The sequence below is a fragment of the Coturnix japonica genome, unplaced genomic scaffold (assembly GCF_054131305.1).
Source record: "Coturnix japonica strain WE unplaced genomic scaffold, WE-NBRP24 Scf058, whole genome shotgun sequence".
Taxonomy (NCBI): Eukaryota; Metazoa; Chordata; class Aves; order Galliformes; family Phasianidae; genus Coturnix; species Coturnix japonica.
The window spans coordinates 568,052-593,395 of NW_028188961.1; the positions used below are offsets into that span (position 1 = coordinate 568,052).

The 25,344-nt window shown below is 54.2% G+C and overlaps 3 protein-coding genes across 12 annotated transcripts in view; all 3 read right to left on the minus strand.

The window, feature by feature from the left end:
• The window catches only part of HSD3B7 (hydroxy-delta-5-steroid dehydrogenase, 3 beta- and steroid delta-isomerase 7), a 25,243-nt gene extending 5,808 nt beyond the window's left edge, over nt 1-19,435 (minus strand). Inside the window, exons 1-6 of one of the 10 annotated variants that reach the window (XM_085533234.1) lie at nt 17,507-19,413; nt 14,195-14,345; nt 11,346-11,498; nt 6,085-6,193; nt 3,569-3,668; nt 1,048-1,210 (exon numbers count right to left, since the gene is read on the minus strand). In XM_085533234.1, coding sequence (XP_085389360.1) covers nt 1,048-1,210; nt 3,569-3,668; nt 6,085-6,193; nt 11,346-11,498; nt 14,195-14,345; nt 17,507-17,674 — 844 coding nt within the window. In that variant the 5' untranslated portion in view covers nt 17,675-19,413. Of the gene's footprint in view, nt 1-1,047; nt 1,211-1,252; nt 2,383-2,777; nt 2,922-3,568; nt 3,669-6,084; nt 6,194-7,595; nt 7,726-11,345; nt 11,499-14,194; nt 14,346-17,506 lie in introns of those variants that run through there. The other 9 variants (XM_085533236.1, XM_085533238.1, XR_014941055.1 and 6 more) reach the window with 9 other exon arrangements.
• An 882-nt stretch (nt 19,436-20,317) lies between these two features.
• Nucleotides 20,318-22,303, minus strand: LOC146751960 (uncharacterized). Its single transcript, XM_085533253.1, has 2 exons — nt 21,328-22,303; nt 20,318-21,230 (listed from the first exon to the last, which is right to left on the minus strand). Exon 1 carries the CDS (start codon nt 22,301-22,303, stop codon nt 21,452-21,454), a length of 852 nt encoding a protein of 283 aa, XP_085389379.1. The 3' UTR covers nt 20,318-21,230; nt 21,328-21,451.
• A 193-nt stretch (nt 22,304-22,496) lies between these two features.
• The window catches only part of SETD1A (SET domain containing 1A, histone lysine methyltransferase), a 91,927-nt gene continuing 89,079 nt past the window's right edge, over nt 22,497-25,344 (minus strand). The window contains 1 exon segment of the mRNA XM_085533335.1: nt 22,497-22,670. Coding sequence (XP_085389461.1) covers nt 22,497-22,670 — 174 coding nt within the window.

Consider the following 25,344-nt stretch of genomic DNA (forward strand, 5'->3'; position numbering starts at 1 on the left):
AGAGGGTTATATGGGGGATATAGGTTATATGGGGTATATATGGGGTTATATGGGGGATATATGGGGTTATATGGGGTTATATGGGGTATATATGGGGTTATATGGAGGTTATATGGGGGTTATATGGGGTTATATGGGGTTATATGGGGATATATGGGGTTATATGGGGGGATATGGGGGATATATGGGGTTATATGGGGGATATATGGGGTTATATGGGGGGATATGGGGGATATATGGGGTTATATGGGGTATATATGGGGTTATATGGGGGATATATGGGGTTATATGGGGATATATGGGGTTATATGGGGATATATGGGGTTATATAGGGGGGTTATATGGGGGGATATGGGGTTATATGGGGGGATATGGGGTTATATGGGGGATATAGGGGTTATATGGGGGATATATGGGGTTATATGGGGTTATATAGGGGATATATGGGGTTATATAGGGGGATATGGGGTTATATGGGGGATATATGGGGTTATATGGGGGATATATGGGGTTATATGGGGTATATAGGGGATATAGGGGGGATATAGGGGGTTATATGGGGTATATAGGGGATATGGGGGGATATAGGGGGTATATAGGGTATATATGGGGTTATATGGGGGATATATGGGGCTTTATAGGGATATGGGGGGATATAGGGGGATATATGGGGTTATATGGGGTATATAGGGGATGTATGGGGAATATAGGGGGTTATATGGGGATATATGGGGGGATATGGGGTTATATGGGGGATATATGGGGTTATATGGGGTTATATGGGGGATATATGGGGTTATATGGGGATATATGGGGTTATATGGGGGGATATGGGGTTATATGGGGGATATAGGGGTTATATGGGGGATATAGGGGTTATATGGGGGATATATGGGGTTATATGGGGATATATGGGGTTATATGGGGGGATATGGGGTTATATGGGGATATATGGGGTTATATGGGGTATATACGTGGTTCTATGGGGCTATATGGGGCTATATGGGGATATATGTGGGGCTATAGGGCAGCTGTGGGGTCACTCACCGACATAGACCCGTCCGTGCTCGCAATGGGGTGGCAGCGTTCGGGGCAGGCGGCCCCATAGCGCCTTCCCTTGGCGGTAGAAGCGTTCCATCAGGGGGTGGCCCTCCCCATAGATCCCAGTGGGGCGCAGGGACACCGTCACCAGCCGGGACCCACCTGACACCTACGTGTGGGGCAGAGACCCATAGGAACACATTGGGACCCCATAGAGATACATAGGGACCCCATAGAAACCCATAGAGACCCCATAGGAACACATTGGGACCCATAGAGATACATAGGGACCCATAGAGATACATAGGGACCCATAGAAACCCATAGAGACCCCATAGGAACACATAGGGACCCATAGAGACCCATTGAGACCCCATAGGAACACATTGGGACCCATAGAGACCCATAGAGACCCATAGGAACACATTGGGACCCATAGAGACCCATAGAGACACATAGAGACCCATAGGAAAACATTGGGACCCATAGAGACCCCATAGACCAATAGGGACCCATAGAGACACATAGGGACCCCATAGAGACCCAGAGACCCATAGAGACACATAGCGGCCATAGGGACCCATAGAGACCCATAGGGACCCCATAGATCCCAGTGGGGCGCAGGGACACCGTCACCAGCCGGGACCCACCTGACACCTACGTGTGGGGCAGAGACCCATAGGAACACATTGGGACCCATAGAGATACATAGGGACCCCATAGGAACACATTGGGACCCATAGAGACCCATAGGGACCCCATAGGAACACATTGGGACCCATTGAGACCCCATAGAGACCCCATAGAGACCCCATAGAAATCCATTGGGACCCATAGAGACCCATAGGGACACACAGAGACCCCATAGACCCCATATACCCATAGGAACCCATAGAGACCCCATAGAGACCCAGAGACCCATAGGGAAACATAGAGACCCATAGGGACCCATAGGGAGCCATAGGGACCCATAGAGACCCATAGGGACCCATTGGGACCCATAGGGACCCCATAGATCCCAGTGGGGCGCGGGACACCGTCACCAGCCGGGACCCACCTAACACCTACGTGTGGGGCAGAGACCCATAGGAACACATTGGGACCCATAGAGACCCCATAGGAACACATTGGGACCCATAGAGACGCATAGGGACCCATAGAAACTCATAGGGACCCATAGGAACACATTGGGACCCATAGAGACCCAGAGAGACCCATAGGGACCCATAGAGACCCATAGAGACCCATAGGGACCCATAGAAACCCATAGGGACCCATAGGGACCCCATAGATCCCAGTGGGGCGCAGGGACACCGTCACCAGCCGCGACCCACCTGACACCTACGTGTGGGGCAGAGTCCCATAGGAACACATTGGGACCCATAGAGATACATAGGGACCCCATAGGAACACATTGGGACCCATAGAGATACATAGAGACCCCATAGGAACACATTGGGACCCATAGAGATACATAGGGACCCATAGGAACACATTGGGACCCATAGAGACCCATAGAGACCCCATAGGAACACATTGGGACCCATTGAGACCCCATAGAGACCCCATAGGGAGCCATAGGAACACACTGGGACCCATAGAGACCCCATAGAAATCCATTGGGACCCATAGAGACCCCATAGACCCATAGAGACCCATAGAGACCCCATAGAGACCCAGAGACCCATAGAGACACATAGTGGCCATAGGGACCCATAGAGACCCATAGGGACCCATAGAGACCCATAGAGACCCATAGGGACCCATAGAGACCCATAGAGACCCATAGGGACCCATAGAGACCCATTGGGACCCATAGGGACCCCATAGATCCCAGTGGGGCGCAGGGACACCGTCACCAGCCGGGACCCACCTGACACCTACGTGTGGGGCAGAGACCCATAGGAACACATTGGGATCCATAGAGACCCATAGGAACACATTGGGACCCATAGACCCCATAGAGACCCCATAGAGCCCCATAGAGACCCCATAGAGCCCCATAGAGACCCCATAGACCCTATAGACCCCATAAAACCCCACAGACCCCATAGACCCCACAGACCGTGACCCCGTTGGCGTCCAGCACCATCTCATCCCCATAGACCCCATAGAGACCCCACAGAGACCCCACAGACCCCATAAAACCCCATAGAGACCCCATAGAGCCCCATAGAGACCCCATAGACCCCATAGACCCCATAGAGACCCCATAGACCCCCATAGACCCCATAGAGACCCCATAGAGACCCCATAGAGCCCCATAGAGACCCCATAGAGACCCCATAGACCCCATAGAGACCCCATAGAGACCCCATAGAGCCCCATAGAGACCCCATAGAGCTCCATATAGACCCCATAAAACCCCACAGACCCCAAAAACCCCACAGACCCCATAGAGACCCCATAGTCCCCATAGAGACCCATAGAGACCCCATAGAGCCCCATAGAGACCCCATAGACCCTATAGACCCCATAAAACCCCATAGACCCCATAGACCCCACAGACCCCATAGACCCCACAGACCGTGACCCCGTTGGCGTCCAGCACCATCCTTTCCGCCTGGGCCTTGCTGAGGGAATAGGGCAGCGTGTGATGTGTGGGGTACGGGGTCTGCTCGTCCCCCCTATGGGGACAACGGGGTTATAGGGTCAATATGGGGCCGTTATAGGGGCACAAGGGGGTTATAGGGTCACTGTGGGGCCGTTATAGGGACACGAGTCTATGGGGACATAATGGGGTCACTATGGGGCCTAATAGGGGCATAAGTCAATGGGGCCGTTATAGGGTCACTATGGGGCCGTTATAGGGTCACTATGGGGCCATTATAGGGTCACAAGTCAATGGGGACATAATGGGGTCACTATGGGGCCGTTATAGGGTCACTATGGGGCCTAATAGGGTCACTATGGGGCCGTTATAGGGGCACAAGTCAATGGGGACATAATGGGGTCACTATGGGGCCGTTATAGGGTCACTATGGGGCCTAATAGGGTCACTATGGGGCCGTTATAGGGGCACAAGTCAATGGGGACATAATGGGGTCACTATGGGGCCGTTATAGGGTCACTATGGGGCCTAATAGGGTCACTATGGGGCCGTTATAGGGTCACTATGGGGCCTAATAGGGTCACTATGGGGCCGTTATAGGGGCACAAGGGGGTTATAGGGTCAATATGGGGCCATTATAGGGGCACAAGGGGGTTATAGGGTCACTGTGGGGCCGTTATAGGGGCACGAGTCTATGGGGCCATAATAGGGTCACTATGGGGCCGTAATAGGGCCGTAATAGGGCCATAATAGGATCATAATGGGGTCCCAAATCAATGGGGCCATAATAGGGCTGTAATAGGGCCGTAATAGGGCCATAATAGGGCCGTAATAGGGCCGTAATAGGGTCATAATAGGGCCGTAATAGGGCCACAATAGGGCCGTAATAGAGTCATAATAGGGCCGTAATAGGGCCGTAATAGGATCATAATGGGATCCCAAATCAATAGGGCAGTTATAGGGCCATTATAGGATCATAATGGGATCCCAAATCAATAGGGCCGTAATAGGGCCATAATAGGGTCATAATAGGGCCGTAATAGGGCTGTAATAGGGCCATAATAGGGCCATAATAGGGTCATAATAGGGCCGTAATAGGGCCATAATAGGGCCATAATAGGGTCATAATAGGGCCGTAATAGGGTCATAATAGGGCCGTAATAGGGCTGTAATAGGGCCATAATAGGGCCGTAATGGGGTCCCAAATCAATGGGGCCATAATAGGGCTGTAATAGGGTCATAATAGGGCCGTAATAGGGCCGTAATAGGGTCGTAATAGGGCCATAATAGGGACATAATAGGGCCATAATAGGGTCACAAGTCAATGGGGCCATAATAGGGCCGTAATAGGGCCGTAATAGGGCCATAATAGGGCCGTAATAGGATCATAATGGGATCCCAAATCAATAGGGCCATAATAGGGTCATAATAGGGCCATAATAGGGCCGTAATAGGGCTGTAATAGGGCCATAATAGGGCCATAATAGGGTCATAATAGGGCCGTAATAGGGCCATAATAGGGCCATAATAGGGTCATAATAGGGCCGTAATAGGGTCATAATAGGGCCGTAATAGGGCTGTAATAGGGCCATAATAGGGCCGTAATGGGGTCCCAAATCAATGGGGCCATAATAGGGCTGTAATAGGGTCATAATAGGGCCGTAATAGGGCCGTAATAGGGTCGTAATAGGGCCATAATAGGGCCGTAATAGGGCCGTAATAGGGTCGTAATAGGGCCATAATAGGGCCATAATAGGGCCGTAATAGGGCCGTAATAGGGCCGTAATAGGGCCGTAATAGGGTCGTAATAGGGTCGTAATAGGGCCGTAATAGGGTCGTAATAGGGCCGTAATAGGGTCGTAATAGGGCCGTAATAGGGTCGTAATAGGGCCGTAATAGGGTCGTAATAGGGCCGTAATAGGGCCGTAATAGGGCCGTAATAGGGCCGTAATAGGGTCGTAATAGGGTCGTAATAGGGTCGTAATAGGGCCGTAATAGGGTCGTAATAGGGCCGTAATAGGGTCGTAATAGGGCCGTAATAGGGCCCTAATAGGGCCGTAATAGGATCATAATGGGATCCCAAATCAATAGGGCCGTAATAGGGCCGTAATAGGGTCATAATGGGATCCCAAATCAATAGGGCCGTAATAGGGCCATAATGGGGCACAATGGGGGCAATAATGGGGTCCCAAATCAATGGGGCCATAATAGGGCCATAATAGGGCCGTAATAGGATCATAATGAGATCCCAAATCAATAGGGCCATAATAGGGCCGTAATAGGGCCGTAATAGGGTCACAAGTCAATAGGGCCGTAATAGGGCCATAATAGGATCATAATGGGGTCCCAAATCAATGGGGCCGTAATAGGGCCGTAATAGGGCTGTAATAGGGCCGTAATAGGGCCGTAATAGGGCCGTAATAGGGTCATAATGGGATCCCAAATCAATAGGGCCGTAATAGGGCCGTAATAGGGCCGTTATAGGGCCGTACCTTATAAAGGGGTCCCCCTTCATGTTGGGTCCCACCACCTCCATGCTGGACGTGAACACGAGGCAGCGGATCCCAAACGTGCGGCAACCCCGAAGTAAAACCTTGGTACCTGAAATATGGGGCCGGCCCTTTAAGAACCCCATATAACCCCATAGGGACCCATAGAGACCCATAGAATCCCATAGAGACCCATAGAGACCCATAGAATCCCATAGAGACCCATAGAGACCCCATACAACCCCATAGAGACCCATAGAATCCCATAGAGACCCATAGAGACCCCATACAACCCCATAGAGACCCATAGAATCCCATAGAGACCCATAGAGACCCCATAAACCCCATAGAGACCCATATAACCACATATTCCCCCCCATACCCCCCCCATATAACCCCATATCCCCCCTTATCTCCCACATATCCCCCCATATAACCCCATATCCCCCCATATAACCCTATATAATCCTATATAACCCCATATAACCCATATAACCCCATATAACCCCATATCCCCCCATATAACCCCATATCCCCCCATATAACCCCATATCCCCCATACCACCCCATATCCCCCCCATATAACCCCATATCACCCCATATAACCCCTTAAATCCCATATAACCCCATATCCCCCCCATATCCCCCCATATAACCCCATATCCCCCCTTATCTCCCCCATATCCCCCCATAGACCCCATATAACCCCATAACCACCCATATCCCCCCCATATCTCCCTATATCCCCCCATATAACCCCATATAACCCCTTATCTCCCCCATATCGCCCATATAACCCCATAACACCCCATATCTCCCTCATATCTCCCTATATCTCCCCCATATAACCCCATAAATCCCATATAATCCTATATAACCCCATATAACCCCATAAATCCCATATAACCCCATATAACCCCATATAACCCCATAAATCCCATATAACCCCATATAACCCCATATACCCCATATAACCCCATATAACCCCATATAACCCCATATCCCCCCATATAACCCCATATCCCCCATATAACCCCATATAACCCCATATCCCCCATATAACCCCATATAACCCCATATAACCCCATATAACCCATAAATCCCATATAACCCCATATAACCCCATATCCCCCCATATCACCCCATAACCCCCCTATAACCCCCCATATACCCCCATATAACCCCATATAACCCCATATCCCCCCATATAACCCCATATATCCCCTATATAACCCCATATAACCCCATAGATCCCCCATATCCCCATATAACCCCATAAATCCCATATAACCCCATATAACCCCATATCACCCCATATAACCCCATATAACCCCATATACCCCATATAACCCCATAAATCCCATATAACCCCATATAACCCCATATAACCCCCATATCCCCCCATATAACCCCATATCCCCCCATATAACCCCATAACCCCCTATATTCCCCCATATAACCCCATATAACCCTAAAAATCCTATATAACCCCATATAACCCTATATCCCCTTACCCTGCACATTGACCCTTGCCATCCTATTGGGGTCCGTGTTACCCCACACGTCACCAGGGCGGCGCAGTGAAACACCCCATAAATCCCATATAACCCCATATAACCCCATATATCCCATATAACCCTATAAATCCCCTATATCTTTACCCTGCACATTGACCCTTGCCATCCTATTGGGGTCCGCGTTACCCCACACGTCCACCAGGGCGGCGCAGTGAAACACCCCATAAATCCCATATAACCCCATATAACCCCATATCCTCCATATCCCCCCATATAACCCCATATCCCTCCCATATAACCCCATATAACCCCATATCACCCCATATAACCCCATAAATCCCCTATATAACACCATATCCCCCCATATAACCCCATATCCCCCCATATAACCCCATAACCCCCCTATATTCCCCCATATAACCCATATCCCCCCATATAACCCCATTCCCCCCATATCCCCCCCATATCCCCCCTATATCCCCCCTATATCCCCCCATATAACCCCATATCCCCCCATATAACCCCATATCCCCCCTTATCTCCCCCATATCCCCCCATATACCCCCATATAACCCCATAACCACCCCATACCCCCCCATAAATCCCCTATATCCCCCCATATAACCCCATATAACCCCTTATCTCCCCCATATCCCCCCATAAACCCCATATCCTCCCATATCACCCCATATAACCCCATATAACCCCATATCCCCCCCTTATCTCCCCCATAGACCCCCATATAACCCCATAACCACCCCATAACTCCCTCATATCTCCCTATATCTCCCCCATATAACCCCATATAACCCCATAAATCCCATATAATCCTATATAACTCCCATAACCCCCCCTATCCCCCCATACCTCCCCATATCCACCCCATATAACCCCATATCCCCCCATATAACCCCATATCCCCCCTAATATCCCCCATATCCCCCCATATATCCTCTATATCCCCCCCTATAACCCCATATCCCCCCATATAACCCCATATAACCCCATAAATCCTATATAACCCCATTTCCCCCCATAATCCCCATATAACCCATAAACCCCATAAATCCCCTATATAACCCCATATAACCCCATATCCCCCTATATACCCCCATATCCTCCCATATAACCCCATATAACCCTATATCCCCCCCAACCAATATCACCCCATATAACACCATATCCCCCATATAACCCCTTATCTCCCCCATATCCCCCCATATAACCCCATATAACCCCTTACCTCCCAATATCCCCCATATAACGCCATAAATACCCCATATCCCCCATATAATCCCCTATAACCCCATATCCCCCCCACATACCCCATATCCCCCCATATAACCCCATATAACCCCATATCCCCATATATCCCATATACCCCCATATCCCCCCATATAACCCCATATAACCCCATATAACCCATATCCCCCCCATATAACCCCATATCCCCCATATAACCCCATATACCTCCCATATAACCCCCATATAACCCCATATCCCCCCATATAACCCCATATACCCCCATATCCCCCATATAACCCCATATACCCCATATCCCCCCCATATAACCCCATATAACCCCATATCTCCCACATATCCCCCACATAACCCTATATCCCCCTTATCTCCCCCATATCCCCCCATATAAACCCCATATCCCCCCATATAACCCCATTATAACCCCATATCCCCCCATATAACCCCATATCCCCCCATATATCCCCATATATCCCCATATAACCCCATATAACCCCATATCCCCCCATATAACCCCATAGATCCCCATATAACCCCATATACCCTATATAACCTTACCCTGCACAATGACCCTTGCCATCCTATTGGGGTCCGCATTACCCCACACGTCCACCAGGGCGGCGCAGTGAAACACCCCATAAATCCCATATAACCCCATATAACCCCATATCCCCCCATATCCCCCACATATAACCCCATATAACCCCCAAATAACCCCATACAACCCCATATCCCCCCCATATAACCCCATATAACCCCATATCCCCCCATATAACCCCATATCACCCCATATCCCCCCATATAACCCCATATCCCCCCATATAACCCTATAACCCCATATCCCCCCCATATAACCCCATATCACCCCATATCCCCCCATATAACCCCATATCCCCCCATATAACCCCATATAACCCCATATCCCCCCATATAACCCCATATAACCCCATATCCCCCCATATAACCCCATATATCCCATATATCCCCTATAAATCCCCTATACCTTACCCTGCACATTGACCCTTGCCATCCTATTGGGGTCCCGCTTACCCCACACGTCCACCAGGGCGGCGCAGTGAAACACCCCATAAATCCCATATAACCCCATATAACCCCATATCCCCCCATATCCCCCATATAACCCCATATCCCCCATATAACCCCATATAACCCCATATAACCCCATATCCCCCCATATAACCCCATATCCCCCCATATCCCCCATATAACCCCATACCTTACCCTGCACATTGACCCTTGCCATCCTATTGGGCTCTTCGTTACCCACACGTCCACCAGGTCGGCGCAGTGAAACACCCCATAAATCCCATAAACCCCCATATCCCCCCATATAACCCCATATAACCCCCAAATAACCCCATACAACCCCTATCCCCCCATATAACCCCATATAACCCCATATCCCCCCATATAACCCCATATCCCCCCCATATAACCCCAATATAACCCCATATCCCCCTCATATAACCCATATCCCTCCCATATACCCCCATATCCCCCCATATAACCCCATATCCCCCCCATATCCCCCATATAACCCCATATCCCCCCCATATAAACCCCATATCCCCCCATATAACCCCATATCCCCCCATACCACCCCATATCCCCCCCATATAACCCCATATCACCCCATATAACCCCATAAATCCCATATAACCCCATATCCCCCCCATATAACCCCATATCCCCCCTTATCTCCCCATATTCCCCCATAGACCCCCATATAACCCCATAACCACCCCATATCCCCCCCATATCTCCCCATATCCCCCCATATAACCCCATAATAACCCCATATCCCCCATATAACCCCAATAACCCCCCTATATTCCCCCATATAACCCCATATAACCCCATAAATCCCCTATATAACCCCATATAACCCCATAAATCCCTATATAACCCCATATAACCCCATAAATCCCCTATATAACCCCATATAACCCCATAAATCCCCTATATAACCCCCATATAACCCCATATTCCCCATATAACCCCATATCCCCCCTATATTCCCCATATAACCCCATATCCCCCATATAACCCCATATAACCCCATATAACCCTATAAATCCCATATAATCCCATATAACCCCATATACCTTACCCTGCACATTGACCCTTGCCATCCTATTGGGGTCTGTGTTGCCCCACACGTCCACCAGGGCGGCGCAGTGAAACACCCCATAAATCCCATATAACCCCATATAACCCCATATCCCCCCATATAACCCCATATAACCCTATAAACCCTATATAACCTTACCCTGCACATTGACCCTTGCCATCCTATTGGGGTCCGCGTTACCCACACGTCCACCAGGGCGGCGCAGTGAAACACCCCATAAATCCCATATAACCCCATATAACCCCATATAACCCCATATAACCCCATATAACCCCATATAACCCCATATCCCCCATATATCCCATATAACCCCATATAAACCCCATATCCCTTACCCTGCACATTGACCCTTGCCATCCTATTGGGGTCCGCGTTACCCCACACGTCCACCAGGGCGGCGCAGTGAAACACCACGTCGGCCCCATTGAGAACCTGCCCCACATCGGCACCGCGCCCCACATCGCCCAGCACAAAGCGCACACGGGGGTCTGGGGGGGGGAATAATGGGGTTAATAGGGGACCCTAAATATGGGGGGGGCCCTTTAAGGGGGACCCTAAATAGGGGGGGGGGTCCCTTTAAGAGGGACCCTAAATATGGGGGGGGGGGCCACTTTAAGGGGGACCTTAAATAGGGGACCCTAAATATGGGGAGGGTCCCTTTAAGGGGGTCCCTTTAAGGGGGATCCTAAATATGGGGCGGGGTCCCTTTAAGAAGGACCCTAAATATGGGGGTCTGTGGGGGGGGAATAATGGGGTCAATGGGGTTAATGGGGGACCCTAAATATGGGGGGGGCCCTTTAAGAGGGACCCTAAATATGGGGGGCTGAAGGGGACCCTAAATATGGGGGGGCCCTTTAAGGGGGACCCTAAATAGGGGGGGAGGTCCCTTTAAGAGGGACCCTATATATGGGGCGGGGTCCCTTTAAGAAGGACCCTAAATATAGGGGGGGGGGGTCACTTTAAGGGGGACCCTAAATATGGGGGGGGTCCCTTTAAGAAGGACCCCAAATATGGGGGTCTATGGAGGATAATGGGGTTAATGGGGGACCCTAAATATGGGCGGGGGCCCTTTAAGAGGGACCCTATATATGGGGCGGGGTCCCTTTAAGAAGGACCCTAAATATGGGGGGGGGGTCACTTTAAGGGGGACCTTAAATAGGGGACCCTAAATATGGGGGGGGTCCCTTTAAGGGGGACCCTAAATATGGGGGTCTATGGGGATAATGGGGGCAATGGGGGACCCTAAATATGGGGGGGGTCCCTTTAAGAATGACCCCAAATATGGGGGTCTATGGGGGATAATGGGGTTAATGGGGGACCCTAAATATGGGGGTCTATGGGGATAATGGGGTTAATAGGGGACCCTAAATATGGGGGTCTATGGGGATAATGGGGGTAATAGGGGACCCTAAATATGGGGGTCTATGGGAGATAATGGGGGCAATGGGGGACCCTAAATATGGGGGGGGTCCCTTTAAGAGGGACCCTAAATATGGGGGTCTATGGGGGATAATGGGGTTAATGGGGGACCCTAAATATGGGGGTCTATGGGGATAATGGGGGTAATAGGGGACCCTAAATATGGGGGTCTATGGGAGATAATGGGGGCAATGGGGGACCCTAAATATGGGGGGGGTCCCTTTAAGAGGGACCCTAAATATGGGGGTCTATGGGGGATAATGGGGTTAATGGGGGACCCTAAATATGGGGGTCTATGGGGGATAATGGGGGCAATGGGGTTAATAGGGGACCCTAAATATGGGGGTCTATGGGGGGGGAAATAATGGGGTCAATGGGGGTAATGGGGGACCCTAAATATGGGGGGGGCCCTTTAAGGGGGACCCTAAATAGGGGGGGAGGTCCCTTTAAGAGGGACCCTAAATATGGGGGGTCCCTTTAAGAAGGACCCTAAATATGGGGGGGGGGTCACTTTAAGGGGGACCTTAAATAGGGGACCCTAAATATGGGGGGGTCCCTTTAAGAGGACCCTAAATATGGGGGTCTATGGGGGATAATGGGGTCAATGGGGTTAATAGGGGACCCCAAATATGGGGGTCTATGGGGATAATGGGGTCAATGGGGGGGTCAAATATGGGGGGGGTCCCTTTAAGGGGGACCCTAAATTTGGGGGGGGTCCTATGACTCTTAAAGGGACAGAGCCCCATTTTAGGGGGGTCCTATGACTCTTAAAGGGACAGAGCCCCATTTTAGGGTGTCCCTTGATTCTTAAAGGGACAGAGCCCCATTATGGGGGTCCTATGACTCTTAAAGGGACAGAGCCCCATTTTAGGGGTGGTCCTATGACTCTTAAAGGGACAGAGCCCCATTTTAAAGGGTCCTATGACTCTTAAAGGGACAGCGCCCCATTTTAGGGTGGTCCTATGACTCTTAAAGGGACAGAGCCCCATTTTAGTGGGTCCTATGACTATTAAAGGGACAGCGCCCCATTTTAGGGTGGTCCTATGACTCTTAAAGGGACAGAGCCCCATTTTAGGGGGGGTCTTATGACTCTTAAAGGGACAGAGCCCCATTTTAGGGGGGTCCTATGACTCTTAAAGGGACAGAGCCCCATTTTAGGGGGGTCTTATGACTCTTAAAGGGACAGAGCCCCATTTTAGGGGGGGTCCTATGACTCTTAAAGGGACAGAGCCCCATTTTAGGGGGGTCCTATGGCTCTTAAAGGGACAGAGCCCCATTTTAGGGGGGGTCCTATGACTCTTAAAGGGACAGAGCCCCATTTTAGGGGGGTCCTATGGCTCTTAAAGGGACAGAGCCCCATTTTAGGGGGGTCCTATGACTCTTAAAGGGACAGCGCCCCATTATAGGTGTGATGCCTTTCTTAAAGGGACAGAGCCCAATTTGGGGGGGGGTCCTATGACTCTTAAAGGGACAGAGCCTCATTTTAGGGGGGTCCTATGACTCTTAAAGGGACAGAGCCCCATTATAGGTGTGATGCCTTTCTTAAAGTGACAGAGCCCAATTTGGGGGGGGGTCCTATGACTCTTAAAGTGACAGAGCCCAATTTGGGGGGGGGTCCTATGACTCTTAAAGTGACAGTGCCCCATTCTAGGTGTGATGCCTCTCTTAAAGGGACAGCGCCCCATTATGGTGCTCGGTGATCCAGAAGCCCCATAGGGCCCCCATTGTTCCTTATGGGGCTGCCCCACACTTGTGGGTCTCTCACCGTGGGGCAGGTCGGGGTGACGATGAAGGTCCAGGACCCGCAGCTCCTTCATGTCGGGCTCCTGGGCCAGGAGGAGACGGACAAGATGGCGGCCAAGGAACCCACAGCCCCCGGTCACCACGTAGACCAGGCCAGGAATGGGGGGGGGGGGCTGGGGGGATCAATGGGGGGGTGTAAGGACCCCATAGGACCCATAGAGCCCCATAGGACCCCATAGAACCCATAGAGCCCCATAGGACCCATAGAGCCCCATAGAGCCCCATAGGACCCCATAGAACCCATAGAGCCCCATAGAGCCCCATAGGACCCCATAGAACCCATAGAGCACCATAGAGCCCCATAGGACCCCATAGAGCCCCATAGATCCCCATAGAGCCCCATAGAGCCCCATAGGACCCCATAGAACCCCATAGAGCCCCATAGGACCCCATAGAACCCCATAGAGCCCCATAGGACCCATAGAGCCCCATAGAGCCCCATAGGACCCCATAGAACCCATAGAGCCCCATAGGACCCATAGAGCCCCATAGAACCCACAGCCCCCAGTCACCACGTAGACCAGGCCAGGAATGGGGGGGGGGGGCTGGGGGGATCAATGGGGGGGTGTAAGGACCCCATAGGACCCATAGAGCCCCATAGGACCCCATAGAGCCCCATAGAGCACCATAGAAACCCATAGGACCCATAGAGCCCCATAGGACCCCATAGGACCCATAGAGCCCCATAGGACCCCATAGAACCATAGAGCCCCATAGAACCCACAGCCCCCAGTCACCACATAGACCAGGCCAGGAATGGGGGGGGGGGGCTGGGGGGATCAATGGGGGGGTGTGAGGACCCCATAGGACGTATAGGACCCATAGGACCCCATAGAGACCCATAGGATCCCATAGAACCCCATAGAGCCGCTTAGAACCCATAGGACCCCATAGGACCCCATAGAGCCCCATAGGACCCATAGAGCCCCATAGGACCCCATAGGACCCATAGAGCCCCATAGGACCCATAGAGCCCCATAGAGCACCATAGAAACCCATAGGACCCATAGAGCCCCATAGGACCCCATAGAACCCATAGAGCCCCATAGAACCCACAGCCCCCGGTCACCACGTAGACCAGGCCCGGAATGGGGGGGGGGGGCTGGGGGATGAATGGGGGTGAATGGGGGGACCCTATAGGACCCATAGAGCCCCATAGGACCCATAGAGACACATAGGATCCCATAGAGCCCCATAGAACCCCATAGGATCCCATAGAGCCCCATAGGACCCATAGAGCCCCATAGGACCCACAAAACCCCATAGGATCCCATAGAGACCCATAGAGCCCCATAGAGCACCATAGAAACCGATAGGACCCATAGAAACCCATAGAGCCCCATAGGACCCATAGAGCCCCATAGGACCCATAGAGCCCCATAGAGCCCCATAGGACCCATAGAGCCCCATAGGACCCATAGAGCCCCATAGAGCCCCATAGGACCCATAGAGCCCCATAGAGCACCATAGAAACCCATAGGACCCATAGAGCCCCATAGAACCCACAGCCCCTGGTCACCACGTAGACCAGGCCAGGAATGGGGGGGGGGGGCTGGGGGGATCAATGGGGGGGTGTAAGGACCCCATAGGACCCATAGAGCCCCATAGGACCCATAGAGCCCCATAGATCCCCATAGAGCCCCATAGAGCCCCATAGGACCCCATAGAGACCTATAGAGCCCCATAGGACCCCATAGAGACCCATAGGACCCCATAGAGACCCATAGAACCCCATAGGACCCCATAGAGACCTATAGAGACCCATAGAGCCCCATAGGACCCCATAGAGCCCCATAGAGCCCCATAGAACCCCATAGAGCCCCATAGAGCCCCATAGGACCCCATAGAGCCCCATAGAACCCCATAGGACCCCATAGAGACCTATAGAGCCCCATAGAACCCCATAGAGCCCCATAGAACCCCATAGGACCCCATAGAGACCCATAGATCCCCATAGAGCCCCATAGAGCCCCATAGAACCCCATAGGACCCCATAGATCCCCATAGAGCCCCATAGAGACCCATAGAACCCCATAGAGCCCCATAGAGACCCATAGAACCCCATAGAGCCCCATAGGACCCCATAGAGCCCCATAGAACCCCATAGGACCCCATAGAGCCCCATAGAGCCCCATAGGACCCCATAGGACCCATAGAGCCCCATAGAACCCACAGCCCCCGGTCACCACGTAGACCAGGCCAGGAATGGGGGGGGGGGGCTGGGGGGATCAATAGGGGGACGTGAGGATCCCATAGGACCCCATAGAGCCCCATAGGACCCCATAGGACCCACAGAGCCCCATAGGACCCATAGAGCCCCATAGAGCCCCATAGGACCCCATAGGACCCACAGAGCCCCATAGGACCCACAGCTCCCGGTCACCACGTAGACCAGGCCAGGAATGGGGGGGGGGGCTGGGGGGATCAATGGGGGGGTGTAAGGACCCCATAGAGCCCCATAGGACCCCATAGAACCCCATAGGACCCCATAGAGCCCCATAGGACCCATAGAGCCCCATAGGACCCCATAGGACCCATAGAGCCCCATAGGACCCCATAGGACCCCATAGAGCCCCATAGGACCCCATAGGACCCATAGAGCCCCATAGGACCCCATAGAACCCATAGAGCCCCATAGAGCCCCATAGAGCCCCATAGAGCCCCATAGAACCCACAGCCCCCAGTCACCACATAGACCAGGCCAGGAATGGGGGGGGGGGGCTGGGGGGATCAATGGGGGGATGTGAGGACCCCATAGGACCCCATAGAGCCCCATAGGACCCATAGAGCCCCATAGAGCACCATAGAGCCCCATAGGACCCCATAGATCCTCATAGGACCCCATAGAACCCCATAAAAACCCATAGAGCCCCATAGGATCCCATAGAGTCCCATAGGACCCCATAGAACCCCATAGAGCCCCATAGGGCCCCATAGAGACCCATAGATCCCCATAGAACCCCATAGAGCCCCATAGATCCCCATAGAACCCCATAGAGCCCCATAGGACCCCATAGAACCCCATAGAGACCCATAGATCCCCATAGAGCCCCATAGAGCCCCATAGGACCCCATAGAACCCCATAGAGCCCCATAGGACCCCATAGAGCCCCATAGGACCCCATAGATCCCCATAGAGACCCATAGATCCCCATAGAACCCCATAGAGCCCCATAGAGCCCCATAGAACCCCATAGAGACCCATAGATCCCCATAGAACCCCATAGAGCCCCATAGATCCCCATAGGGCCCATAGAGCCCCATGTAATTTCACCTCGGGTCCATCGTCGAGATCCTCATCGGGGAAGTCGTACAGCTTCTCATTATAGTCGGGAACCTCATTAAAACCCTCATTAAAACCCTCATTAACCCCCTCATTAACTCCCTCATTAAATCCCTCATTAAGTCCCTCATTAACCCCCTCATTAACGCGTTCCTCCATGGCTCCAACACGGACCCCGACCCGGAAGTGTCCGCCCCCGGGGAGGGGCGTTACGCGAGGCCGAGGCTTCAGGGGGCGGAGTAGGCCGCAATGGGGCCTATAGGGATCTGTGGGGTCTATGGGGTCTCTATGGGGTCCTATGGGGTTCTATGGGATCCTATGGGGCTCTATGGGGCCCCAATAGGGATCTATGGGGCTCTATGGAAGTGTCCGCCCCCGGATGGGGGTCAAGGCCCCGGGGAGGGGCGTTACGCAAGGCCGAGGCTTCAGGGGGCGGAGTAGGCCGCAATGGGGCCCTATAGGGATCTATGGGGTCTATGGGGTCTCTATGGGGTCCTATGGGGATCTATGGGGCTCTATGGGGTCCTATGGGGCTCTATGGGGTCTTATGGGGCCCCAATAGGGATCTATGGGGCTCTATGGAAGTGTCCGCCCCCGGATGGGGGTCAAGGCCCCGGGGAGGGGCGTTACGCAAGGCCGAGGCTTCAGGGGGCGGAGTAGGCCGCAATGGGGCCCTATAGGGATCTATGGGGTCTATGGGGTCTCTATGGGGTCCTATGGGGATCTATGGGGGTCTATGGGGTCCTATGGGGCTCTATGGGGTCTTATGGGGTCCCAATAGGGATCTATGGGGCTCTATGGAAGTGTCCGCCCCCGGATGGGGGTCAAGGTCCCGGGGAGGGGCGTTACGCGAGGCCGAGGCTTCAGGGGGCGGAGTAGGCCGCAATGGGGCCCCTATAGGGATCTATGGGGCTCTATGGGGTCCTATGGGGTCCTATGGGGTTCTATGGGATCCTATGGGGCTCTATGGGGCCCCAATAGGGATCTATGGGGCTCTATGGAAGTGTCCGCCCCCGGATGGGGGTCAAGGTCCCGGGGAGGGGCGTTACGCGAGGCCGAGGCTTCAGGGGGCGGAGTAGGCCGCAATGGGGCCCTATAGGGATCTATGGGGTTCCATGGGGATCTATGGGGCTCTATGGGATCTATGGGGCTCTATGGGGTCCTATGGGGCTCTATGGGGCCCTATGGGATCCTATGGGGCTCTATGGGGTCCTATGGGGATCTATGGGGTTCTGTGGGGTTCTATGGGGATCTATGGGGTCCTATGGGGTCTCTATGGGATCCTATGGGGTTCTATGGGGATCGGTGGGTCTCTATGGGGCTCTATGGGCATCTATGGGGCTCTGTGGGGCTCTGTGGGGTCTCTGTGGGGGTCTATGGGGATCTATGGGATCCTATGAGGTCTCTATGGGGTTCTATGGGGTCCTATGGGATCCTATGGGGTCTCTATGGGGTCCTATGGGGCTCTATGGGGCCCTATGGGATCCTATGGGGCTCTATGGGGTCCTATGGGGGTCTGTGGGGTTCTATGGGTGTCTATGGGATCTATGGGTCTCTATGGGTCTCTATGGGGTCTCTATGGGTCTCTATGGGTCTCTATGGGTCCCTATGTGTCTCTATAGTTCTCTATGGGGCTCTATGGGGCTGTGATGAAGGGGGGGGTGAAGCCCGGCCCACCGTGTGTTCCTATTGGCTGCAATGAAGGGCGAAGCCCCGCCCACAATAAACGCTATTGGCTGCTGCCGTGAGCGGAGGCTGAACTGACGCCGACAACGATCCCGATTGGCTGTGGAGAAGGGGGGAGGGTGAGGCCACGCCCACATCGAATCCAATTGGCTGCCAGGCTCCAGGAAGCCCCGCCCACATCGAGGAAGTCCCGCCCCCAGCCCCCCCACGATGTCCGTTCTTAAAGAGACAGTACACCCCAAAATCCCCATCACTCAAATATAGGAGACCCCCCCCCAAAAATCACCTCCCCCCCCCAATATTGCCCCATATCCGACCCCCCAGCCCCACAAAATCCCCCCCCCCCCCCAAATATCAAATCTAAACCCCCATATTTTGGCTGCCCCCCCCCCATTAAAGGACCCCCCCCAACATTAAGGACCCCCTCCTTCCCCCCCCCCCCCCCATTAAGGACCCCCCCATCCTTAAAGACCCCCCATCCACCATTAAGGACCCCCCCCCATTATGGGCCACCCTTAAGGACCCCCCCCCCCCATTAAACACCCCCCCTTTCCCTCCCCCCCCAATAAGGAACCCCTGTACCATTAAAGACCCCCCCCCCCATTAAGGACCTCCCTTTGCCCCCCCCCCAACACCATTAAGGACCCCCTCCTTCCCCCCCCCCCATTAAGGACCCCCCCCCATCCTTAAAGACCCCCCATCCACCATTAAGGACCCCCCCCCATTATGGACCCCCCCCCCCATTAAACACCCCCCCTTTCCCTCCCCCCCCATTAAGGAACCCCCACACCATTAAAGACCCCCCCCCCCATTAAGAACCTCCCTTTGCCCCCCCCCCAACACCATTAAGGACCCCCCTCCTTCCCCCCCCAACACCATTAAAGACCCCCCCATCCACCATTAAGGACCCCCCCACTCTTCCCCCCCCCCATTAAGGACCCCCCAATTCATTTCCCACCCCCCCCAATTACATTAACCCCCCTCCCCCCCCCAAATCCATCATTTTTCCCCCCAAAATCCCCCTTTTCCCCCCCAAAATCCCCCTTCCCCCCCCCCATATTAATCCCCCCCCCCCCTATTAATCATCCCCCCCCCCCATATTAATCATCCCCCCCCTTTAAAGCTCCATTGGCCTCTTTATAAAAACGGGGGGGGCCCCGTGTTGGGCCCCGTATCAACATATGTACAGGGGCATTTACAATATGGGGGGGGTTGGGGGGGGATTTAGGGTGGGGGGGGTCTGTACAATGGGGGGGGGTGGATGTACAGCTATGTACAGCCCCAAAATGGCCCGTGTTTCTACAAGAAACAGCCCAAAAATGGGGGGGGGGGGGCAACAGGGAGGTGTCATGGCTGCCATTGAGGTGTCATGGCCGACAGTGGGGTGTCATGGCCACCATTGAGGTGTCATGGTCACCAATGGGGTGTCATGGCCGCCATTGAAGTGTCATGGCTGCCATTGAGGTGTCATGGCCGCCATTGGGGTGTCATGGCCACCATTGAGGTGTCATGGCCGCCAATGGGGTGTCATGGCCGACAGTGGGGTGTCATGGCTGACAAGGTGTCATGGCCGACAAGGTGTCATGGCCGCCATTGAGGTGTCATGGCCGCCAAGGCGTCATGGCCGCCATTGAGGTGTCATGGCCGCCAATGGGGTGTCATGGCTGACAAGGTGTCATGGCCGCCATTGAGGTGTCATGGCCGCCATTGAAGTGTCATGGCCGCCATTGAGGTGTCATGGCCGCCATTGGGGTGTCATGGCCGACAATGGGGTGTCATGGCCGCCATTGAGGTGTCATGGCCGCCAGTGGGGTGTCATGGCCGCCATTGGGGTGTCATGGCCGACAATGGGGTGTCATGGCCGCCATCGAGGTGTCATGGCCGACATTGAGGTGTCATGGCCGCCAATGGGGTGTCATGGCCGACAATGGGGTGTCATGGCCGCCATCGAGGTGTCATGGCCGCCATTGGGGTGTCATGGCCGCCATTGAGGTGTCATGGCCGCCATTGAGGTGTCATGGCCGACAAGGTGTCATGGCCGCCAATGGGGTGTCATGGCCGCCATTGAGGTGTCATGGCTGCCAATGGGGTGTCATGGCTGACAAGGTGTCATGGCCGCCATTGAGGTGTCATGGCCGACAAGGTGTCATGGCCGCCATGATGATGTCCGCCATGTTGTCTGCCATGACACCATGTTGTCCGCCATGTTGTCCGCCATGTTGTCCGCCATGATGATGGCAGCCATATTGGTCACCATGATGATGGCAGCCATGATGATGGCAGCCATGACACCATGTTTTCCGCCATGTTGTCCACCATCTTGACACCCCGTTGTCTGCCATCTTGACACCATGTTGTCCGCCATGATGTCCGCCACGTTGTCGGCCATGTTGCCCTCAGTTGAGGGTCCCGCGGCAGCTGTCGGTGCGGCAGAGGCATGATGATGGCCGCCATGATGATGGCAGCCATATTGGTCACCATACTGATAGCAGCCATGATGATGGCAGCCATGACACCATGATGTCCGCCATGTTGTCCGCCATGATGATGTCCGCCATCTTGACACCCTGTTGTCCACCATGTTGCCCGCCATTTTGTCCGCCATGACACCATGATGTCTGCCATGACACCATGATGTCCGCCATGATGTCCGCCATTTTGTCCGCCATGACACCATGATGTCTGCCATGACACCCTGTTGTCCGCCATGATGGCCGCCATGTTGTCCGCCATGTTGTCCGCCATCTTGACACCCCATTGTCCACCATGTTGTCCGCCATGTTGTCTGCCATGTTGTCCACCATGATGGCCGCCATGGCACCATGATGTCCGCCATGTTGTCCGCCATGACACCCCGCTGTCTGCCATGTTGTCCGCCATGTTGTCCACCATGTTGTCAGCCATGTTGTCTGCCATGTTGTCCGCCATCTTGACACCCCGTTGTCCGCCATGTTGTCCGCCATGTTGTTCGCCATGACACCATGCTGTCCGCCCTGTTGTCCGCCATGTTGTCCGCCATCTTGACACCCCATTGTCCGCCATCTTGTCCGCCATGTTGTCCGCCATGTTGTCCGCCATGATGGCCGCCATGATGGCCGCCATCTTGACACCCCATTGTCCGCCATCTTGTCCGCCATGTTGTCCACCATCTTGACACCCTGTTCACCATGTTGTCCACCATGATGTCCGCCATGTTGTCCGCCATAATAATGGCTGCCATGTTGTCCGCCATGTTGTCCGCCATGTTGTCCGCCCCGTTGTCTGCCATGACACCCCGTTGTCGGCCACGTTGCCGTCAGTTGAGGGTCCCGCGGCAGCTGTCGGTGCGGCAGAGGCAGGGGATCTTGGTGTCCTCGATGGGGAACTTGTAGTCGTAGGTGATCTCCTCGTTGACCCCGATGGGCTGCTTCGAGTAGATGACGATCTTCTTCTGCGCCTCCAGCGTGATCACCTTGGCGTAGCAGTTGGGCTGGGGGGGGGCAAAAAGGGGGGCACTTAGGGGGGAGATGGGGGCTATTGGGGGCAATTGGGGGCAGTTAGGGGTGATCTGGGGGCAATTGGGGGCTATTGGGGGCAATTAGGGGCAGTTGGGGGCAATTGGGGGCAGTTAGGGGTGATCTGGGGGCAATTAGGGGCAATTAGGGGCAGTTGGGGGCAGTTAGGGGTGATCTGGGGGCTATTGGGGGCTGGTAGGGGCAATTGGGGGCAATTAGGGGTGATCTGGGGGCTATTGGGGGCTGGTAGGGGCAATTAGGGGAAGTTAGGGGGGAGCTGGGGGCAATTGAAGGCTAATAGGGGCAATTAGGGGCAATTGGGGGCAGTTAGGGGTGATCTGGGGGCAATTGGGGGCAATTAGGGGCAATTGGGGGTACATTGGGGGCAATTAGGGGCAATTGGGGGCAGTTGGGGGTGATCTGGGGACAACTGGGGGCTGGTAGGGGCAATTGGGGGCAATTGGGGGCAGTTAGGGGTGATCTGGGGGCAATTGGGGGCAATTGGGGGCAGTTAGGGGTGATCTGGGGGCAATTGGGAGCTGGAAGGGGCAATTAGGGGAAGTTAGGGGGGAGCTGGGGGCAATTGGGGGCTAATAGGGGCAATTGGGGGCAATTAGGGGCAGTTGGGGGCAGTTAGGGGCAATTGGGGGCAACTGGGGGCACACTGGGGGCAATTAGGGGCAGTTAGGGGTGATCTGGGGGCTATTGGGGGCAATTGGGGGCAATTGGGGGCTGATAGGGGCAATTAGGGGCAATTGGGGGCAGTTGGGGGTGAGCTGGGGGCTATTGGGGGCAATTAGGGGCAATTGGGGGCTGGTAGGGGCAATTAGGGACAATTGGGGGCAGTTAGGGGTGATCTGGGGGCAATTAGGGGCAATTAGGGGCAGTTGGGGGCAGTTAGGGGTGATCTGGGGGCAATTGGGGGCAATTAGGGGCAGTTGGGGGCTATTGGGGGCAATTGGGGGCAGTTGGGGGTGATCTGGGGGCTATTGGGGACAATTAGGGGCAATTGGGGGCTGGAAGGGGCAATTAGGGGCAATTGGGGGCAGTTAGGGGTGATCTGGGGGCTATTGGGGGCTGGTAGGGGCAATTAGGGGAAGTTAGGGGGGAGCTGGGGGCAATTGGGGGCTAATAGGGGCAATTAGGGGGAATTGGGGGCAGCTAAAGGGGAGCTGGGGGCTATTGGGGGCTAATAGGGGCAATTAGGGGCAATTAGGGGCAGTTAGGGGCAGTTGGGGGTGATCTGGGGGCAATTGGGGGCAATTAGGGGCAATTGGGGGCAATTGGGGGCAGTTAGGGGTGATCTGGGGGCTATTGGGGGCAGTTAGGGGCAATTGGGGGCAATTGGGGGCAGTTAGGGGTGATCTGGGGGCTATTGGGGGCAATTAGGGGCAATTGGGGGCAGTTAGGGGTGATCTGGGGGCTATTAAGGGCTGGTAGGGGCAATTAGGGGAAGTTAGGGGGGAGCTGGGGGCTATTGGGGGCTAATAGGGGCAATTAGGGGCAATTGGGGGCACATTGGGGGCAATTAGGGGCAATTGGGGACAGTTAGGGGCAATTGGGGGCAGTTGGGGGTGATCTGGGGGCAATTGGGGGCTATTGGGGGCAATTAAGGGCAGTTAGGGGCAGTTGGGGGCAGTTAGGGGTGATCTGGGGGCTATTGGGGGCAATTAGGGGCAATTGGGGGCAGTTAGGGGTGATCTGGGGGCAATTAGGGGCAATTAGGGGCAGTTGGGGGCAGTTAGGGGTGATCTGGGGGCAATTGGGGGCAGTTAGGGGCAATTGGGGGCAACTGGGGGCAGTTGGGGGCAGTTAGGGGCAACTGGGGGCAGTTGGGGGCAGTTAGGGGCAATTGGGGGCAGTTGGGGGCAGTTAGGGGCTATTGGGGGCAATTAGGGGTGATCTGGGGGCAATTAGGGGTACATTGGGGGCAATTGGGGGCTGGTAGGGGCAGTTGGGGACAGTTAGGGGTGATCTGGGGGCAATTGGGGGCTGGTAGGGGCAATTAGGGGCTATTGGGAGCAATTGGGGGCAGTTGGGGGTGATCTGGGGGCTATTGGGGGCAATTAGGGGCAATTGGGGGCTGGTAGGGGCAATTAGGGGCAATTGGGGGCAGTTAGGGGTGATCTGGGGGCTATTGGGGGCTGGTAGGGGCAATTAGGGGAAGTTATGGGGGAGCTGGGGGCAATTGGGGACTAATAGGGGCAATTAGGGGCAGTTGGGGGCAGTTGGGGGTGATCTGGGGGCAATTGGGGGCAGTTAGGGGCAATTGGGGGCAATTGGGGGCAGTGAGGGGTGATCTGGGGGCAATTAGGGGCAATTAGGGGCAGTTGGGGGCAGTTAGGGGTGATCTGGGGGCTATTGGGGGCAATTAGGGGCAATTAGGGGCAGCTAAAGGGGAGCTGGGGGCTATTGGGGGCTAATAGGGGCAATTAGGGGCAGTTGGGTGCTATTGGGGGCAGTTAGGGGTGATCTGGGGGCAACTGGGGGCAATTAGGGGCAGTTGGGGGCAGTTAGGGGCAATTGGGGGCAACTGGGGGCACATTGGGGGCAATTAGGGGCAATTAGGGGCAGTTGGGGGCAGTTGGGGGTGATCTGGGGGCAATTGGGGGCAGTTAGGGGCAGCTGGGGACAATTGGGGGCAGTTGT

Bases quoted from the DNA above. Each gene is read 5' to 3' on its own strand.
- LOC146751960 (XM_085533253.1), bottom strand. From the start codon at position 22,303: ATGGCGGCCATCATGGCGGCCATCATGGCGGACAACATGGCGGACAAC.